Source organism: Emydura macquarii, unplaced genomic scaffold (assembly GCF_026122565.2).
Source record: "Emydura macquarii macquarii isolate MOO-44397 ecotype Brisbane River unplaced genomic scaffold, CSIRO-AGI_Emac_v2 contig_1477, whole genome shotgun sequence".
Lineage (NCBI taxonomy): Eukaryota > Metazoa > Chordata > Testudines > Chelidae > Emydura > Emydura macquarii.
The window spans coordinates 4204134-4210322 of NW_027131614.1; the positions used below are offsets into that span (position 1 = coordinate 4204134).

The 6189-nt window shown below is 38.1% G+C and overlaps 1 protein-coding gene across 1 annotated transcript; it reads left to right on the forward strand.

The window, feature by feature from the left end:
- The first annotated feature begins 860 nt into the window (after positions 1-860).
- Positions 861-5118, forward strand: LOC137156793 (myelin P2 protein). Its single transcript, XM_067553830.1, has 4 exons — positions 861-1019; positions 3058-3230; positions 3486-3587; positions 4861-5118. The coding sequence occupies exons 1-4, from the start codon at positions 947-949 to the stop codon at positions 4909-4911; spliced, it is 399 nt and encodes a 132-aa protein (XP_067409931.1). The 5' UTR covers positions 861-946; the 3' UTR covers positions 4912-5118.
- Positions 5119-6189: the final 1071 nt, after the last annotated feature.

Sequence of the window (6189 nt, forward strand, 5' to 3'; positions counted from 1 at the left end):
GCTGCCATGCCACTGCCCCCACCTTCTCATTACCCTCATTACAAACTGAGACAAAGTATTCGTTTAAGTGTTGGGCCATATCAAGATTATTTTTAATCTTCACCTCATCCTTAGTGTTTAGCAGTCCCATTTCTTCTTTTCTTTTTATTTGTACAGCTAAAGAACTTTTTACTATTGGTTTTAATTCCCTTTACAAGGTCCAACTCTGCTGGGGTTTTGGCACATCTCACTTTTCCCTCACACTTTCTGACCTCCAAGAGGCAGCTTTCCTTTTTGATCCAGCCCATCTTCCATTCCTTATAGGCTTTCTGCTTTCTCTTAATAACATGTATGAGAAGCTTGTTCATCCAGCCTGGTCTGCAACCCTTCCCTACTCATTGCTTGGGACGCAGGCTTCAGCTAGCTTCTGCAACTTTAACCACGTAATTCCAAGCCTCCTCCACATTCAGGTCCTTGTGGGATGCCCAACCTTGTGGCTTTAGCTTAATTCACTGGCACACAATGATAGTGGCAGTGGAAGATGTGGTGGGGTTGGGAGGAAGAGCAGCACTAATGTTCACAGTGGGGTGGTGCCGTGCTTGGCATCATGATTTGGCTCAGACACCACAGCCGCATCCCTGAAACGTTCTCCTGGCACTGCGGCAGTAACCTCATGTGCTGGCCCCCACGTCCTCCTGATTATTCTGCTTTATTCAGTGGAGGAAGCAGTGGCAGGCGCAACAGTGAGTCTTGGTACTAACATGAGTGGCTTTGGACAAGGTGTGCATTGTCTTGCCCCTGACGTTGCCTCTTCTGGTTGGTCAGTTGTGAGAATTACAAGTCCAGGGCATCTTTATAAAGAAGCTATTGAGGCATACGTAGCTCACACAGTCCTTCTGCCTCCCACTGTGAGCTGCTGCTGCCATTGCCTTTCTCCTGAGAGACACTGCCTCACAAAGCCGACATAATGTGTAACCGATTTCTGGGAACGTGGAAACTTGTCTCCAGTGAAAAATTTGATGATTATATGAAAGAATTGGGTGAGAAATGCTATTTTAGTTGTAAACTTTGTTTGGAAATGTCTGTTATTCTATTTGATTCTGGATAATGTCTTCTTCCCAGGCCTGGGGACTCTTCACTCTGGTTACAGTTCATTCATTTTATTTTCAATTACAGCATCTTAAAATGAAAAGGAGAAATCTGTGGTTTGTTATAATGAATTTACTTCTGTCTGGCTAACCGACCTGCATCTCTTATTCTCATTTGATGAGAAATGGAAAAAAAACCCCACATTTTTTGGTCCCTCTTGCGTACACTATTAAACTTGGAACTTACAATCACTTATTGTATTCCATCAACTTGTGATGGTGCTGCTGACTCCTGACACTCAGCTTCCTGGGGTCTACATCTATGAATGAATCTGTCTGTTACTGAGAAATGCTGGGAATGAAACAAATTAGGCATTGTTTTTTAGTTTAATACCAGCTTCATCATTTTATAATGATTGCACTGGCAGTCAATCTCAGCATTACTGTTCCTGTGTAAATGATTCCCTGAGACTTTAATTCCCTTTACTTTAAAGGTTAAAGTGAATAGCAAAATAATTCCAATGGCCTAACTCCAATAAAGACTGGTTATAAATTCAGTTAGGGAGCATTCTGTGAAGATGCCAGGTCTTAAGGAAATTATTTCAGCATTGAATATTTGCAGTGACTAACGTACTTTACAAATACTTTGATCTCACTATACCTAGTACTTTTTCTATACTTTAGCACAATATAGAATTTACAAAGATGTTAACTATTATCATTCCCATTTTACATTTAAGAAACCAAGACATAGCAAGTCAGTGGCAGAGTGGGGAACACAAGTCCCAGGCTATTGCTCTAACTAGTTGACCATGATGTGGGCTGTGTGTTATAGCGAGAGTATGTAAAAGGAGCCTTGTATTTGGCAGTTGTATGTGTACCTTTTTGCTCACATTCACTCATATTTAAATTTTTCTCTATTGGACATTTTTACTTTTCACTGATGTTTAGATGTTCCAGAGCCACTTACGTGTTGTAACTAGCCTTCTGTAGTAGAAGAGGCTAGCTAAGAGTATTTCACTTTGTCTCTTATATATTTTATGATGTGAAGTACAAAAAGAAATGTAGTAGATTCTAGAAACTTAGATTGTCTACCACAGCTGGTTGAAAAAATTTGAATTTTGAAATTTTTGGACTAGTAAAAAGAAAGGGGCAAATGTTTCAAAAAAAAATTTTGTGAAAATTTTGCCATGTTTACAACCAGCTCTTTTCTCTACATAGGTGCAGTGCAGATTAATAGATGCCTATGTTCTTAAAAATATACAATTCTGTGTAGTCAAGTATATCCTTGTTTCTGACTAGACATGCAGTATCCTTCCAGTTATCTGAATTCCTTTTATCTGAAAATCCTAGTTATCCGAATCCAGAATGCATCCCCAAGTAGCCCTATGTTAATTAGTCACCCACTAATAACTTCTAACTTAACTTTTTAGAGCTTTTTAGCGCTAATCAATGGGTTTGTATTTTTACAAATACATTCTGAGCGGTTACCAGCAAATCCAAATCCAGTGTCAGCAGCAACAGCAGCTTGGCAACAAAATTAAATTATGTTTAATTTGAATGAATCTGAATTACATTATGTCTACAGTGGTTCTAATGCCACTCAGTAAAGTTGTTTTATTACTATTTAGTAAAGTTCAAAGTATAAAAAAAATCAGCATTTCTCCCTTCATTCCCCATTTTTCTACATATCAGTGAAACTACAGCTTAAAATAGCACTTCTGTCTATCACAACACCCGGTCATCCAAAACTTTCGGAAGACTCCCAGCCCATTCAGATAAACAGAAGTGTACTGTACATTGGAGTGAGGTGCCTCAGTCTATGAAATGCAGTTTGGTGCTTAGCCTCTGCATCTGAGAAATTAATGTCACATTCCAAACAAAGAAACTGTGGTATCTATTTAAGAAGAAATTGCTCTGATGCTCTGTAAAATGATAAGGAGTTTCTTGCTTCACACAGTGTAATGGTGTTTTTGTGTCTGATTTGCAGGAGTGGGCTTAGCCACCAGAAAACTAGGTGGCCTGGCCAAACCCAATGTGATCATCAGCATGAAAGGAGATGTGATAACCATCAGAACGGAAAGCACCTTCAAAAATACAGAGATCTCCTTCAAACTGGGCCAGGTGTTTGATGAAACCACAGCAGATGACAGGAAAACCAAGGTGAGGAGAAATGATTTCCTTCAGAGTGTTTCTGATCTGCTGGATGACAAATGGGAGGATACTTTTTCCCTTAAAAGCACAAATCAGCAAATCTGCAATGAAAAGCAGAGGAGCAAATGTGCTGAAATCAATGTCGCTGAGCATGCTGTGTGCTGAGAATTTGGAATTTGATGAATGTTATGTGAATTTTCTCTTTAATTTGCGAAGCTGTGGGCAAAATAGTCACATTTTGACTCATTCTTTGGGTCTTTGCAGAGTGTCGTAACCTTAGAAAAAGGGTCGTTGGTTCAAGTGCAGAAGTGGAATGGCAAAGAGACCACAATAAAGAGAAAATTGGTGGATGGGAAAATGGTGGTGGTAAGTAACTTAGAATATCTCTAGCTGTTAATCATGGAATGCTGCAAAGATGTAGACCATGGTATAATAGTTTAAATCTAATTATACTGTCAATTTTCATCTTCTCTTTGGTTTCACTTATGATAGAAATAGTGAGAAATAACTTTAGGAAGCAAGTGGGAATGAAGTAGACATTATATTCCACACACACAAAAACCCCCTCTACATTAAGGAGAAGTTATAGGTAAGACTGATTCATAGATTTGTAGACTTTAGAGCACAAGGGCCATAACACAGGCCATAGGACTTCCCTGAATTAATTATTGCTTCAAGTCCAACAGTTGTGATTGAACTAGAGCATATCTTTTCGAAAAACATCCACTCGTGATTTAAAAATTTGCCAGTGATGAAGACTCCATCACAACCTTTGGTAAGTTGTTCCAATAGTTAATTACCCCCCCCCCCCCCACTCCACACACACACACTATTACAAATTTGTGCCTTATTCCTACTCTAAATTTATCTGGTTTCAACTTGAACCCATTGGATCTTATATCTTTGTCTGCTAGACTAAAGAGTCCTCTATTATCAAATTTCTATTCCCCATGCAGATACTTATAAACTGTGATCAAATCACCCTTAACTTTTCTTTGATAAACTAAATAGATTGAGCTCTTTGAGTCTCATTAGAAGGCATGTGTTCCCATCCTTTAATAAGAGGGGCACCAGGGAACTACAAGAGGTAGAAAATGCTATGTAGAGAATCCCCCCTCCCCCGCTTTAGGAAGTTCTTTCAGTTTATTTACAACTCATGAATTTTAGGTGGTTCATATGTCTCCTTGAAAGGAAAAGTTCTTTTTTCCATTGATGAGCCATGTTCACGATTGGGTTGAACTTTGAACTTTGTCTCTACAAGGAAGGGGGACTTAGTTTTGAAATGAAAGCAGTCGTGTGACCTGCTATACTAACCTTACCAGAGCCAATGGTAATGTCATTGCAATAATTCTCATGAAGGCAACATGTGTTCTTGAAAGAAATTTGAAATCTGTGACTAGCTACTATTTCATCTAATTTTAGGAGTATGGTTTTCTTTATGCACTTTCTAAAAAGTTTGATGTTATTGAAATAGAATCCTTTCCCACTTGGAGGATAAAAAATAATTTTACTGTTTGGGGATCTACATAAATTATAATATATAGGAAATAGTTCCTTTGACTTTAGCATCTTTGGATTAGATGCATATGCACTGTCATTCAGAAGTTTCAATTAACCCTTTTTTTTTTTTTTGTATTAGGAATGTGACATGAAAGGTGTTGTCTGCACTCGAATCTATGAGAGAATGTGAGGAAATTCCATCTCTATACTGGACTGGAAATGGCTCTTGAAACCCAGCTTAGTTCAATGAGCAAAGCCCTATCCATTATGCAGCCTTTTTTCTTATTTCCTTTATCAGGAAAACAACTAAATTATCAAATGATATTTCACAGCTATAGTGTAACTAATCCAAAGTATTGTGGTGATTAAATAAAAGCTTCCCGACATGTGAAATGTAGCTTTTGTCTGTGTTGTAAATTTGTTTTGTTTTCCTTTATTGGGAATCACACACCTTTCCTTAGGGTTGATGTACTGCATAGAAGATATGAAGCTTCTTTCTGTGATGGATGGATGAACAAGAATATTTCTTGTACAGTACAAACTGCAAGGCCCTATCTTTCTTTGGGGGTGTTAACAACACACATTTACTGAAAGCATCCTATCTAGAATAATCCTTATTTCCTGGCTTTGATATTACATTCTCTCAAATGGTTTTACTGTTGAAAAGTGCACTTAAGGATATCATCCTTACTCTACAAAACTCATAAGGTTCTCCATACGATTTATAGTGGCTGTGTTTGCAGAAGAAATTGCAGTATATCAGTATTGCCACATTATAACTTCACTCTGAAATTCTAACCTGATTCCACATAGTTTATACCTTTAAATGTGGTGTTTTTGCCGTGTTGGCTCTTATTTCCAACAAAAGACTCCCTGGAGAAAAAAAATCTTGTCTCATTCAGTATTTCTCTCTGGGAAGGAATGGACCCCACTGGACAGCACAAATTCTCTAATGTCAAATGGTTCTTTCTCTGCGAAATAAAATGTGAGATACTGTCTTGAACGCACTCTTGGAATCCCAAATCAACAAGCACTTGATCTTTGAAGGTGCTGAGCATTCGGGCCCAGATCCAACAAAGCACTTAAGCATGTGCTTGCTTATCATTAAGCACCAGTGATCCCTGTGACTTCAGGGAAATTACTCACATGCTTAAAGTTAAGCACGTGCTTAAATGCGCTGTCAGATTTTTTTAAATGCTTTTGTTGCATTATGTTCTTCATCTTGCAGGATTGAGCACTAAAAGAGAATACCTTCAGACTTTAACTACATATACATTTTTAAGATAATTTGAACAACAACTCTTCCTTTTCACTTATCTGACGACTTAGAGTTCAGCAAATTGTGCTTCACTTGCAAGAACTGGCTTAAAGGAAAGCAGAGCAGGAAGTTTGCACCAAAACCTGTTCTTGAATATGCACATAGAACTCACATTGACTTGAATGTGAGCTGCACAAAGGAAATGCAGTA

Coding starts and splice junctions, on each gene's coding strand:
- LOC137156793 (XM_067553830.1), top strand. CDS start 947: ATGTGTAACCGATTTCTGGGAACGTGGAAACTTGTCTCCAGTGAAAAA. Junction 1,020..3,057: donor TGATTATATGAAAGAATTGG/GTGAGAAATGCT, acceptor TCTGATTTGCAG/GAGTGGGCTTAGCCACCAGA. Junction 3,231..3,485: donor CAGATGACAGGAAAACCAAG/GTGAGGAGAAAT, acceptor GGGTCTTTGCAG/AGTGTCGTAACCTTAGAAAA.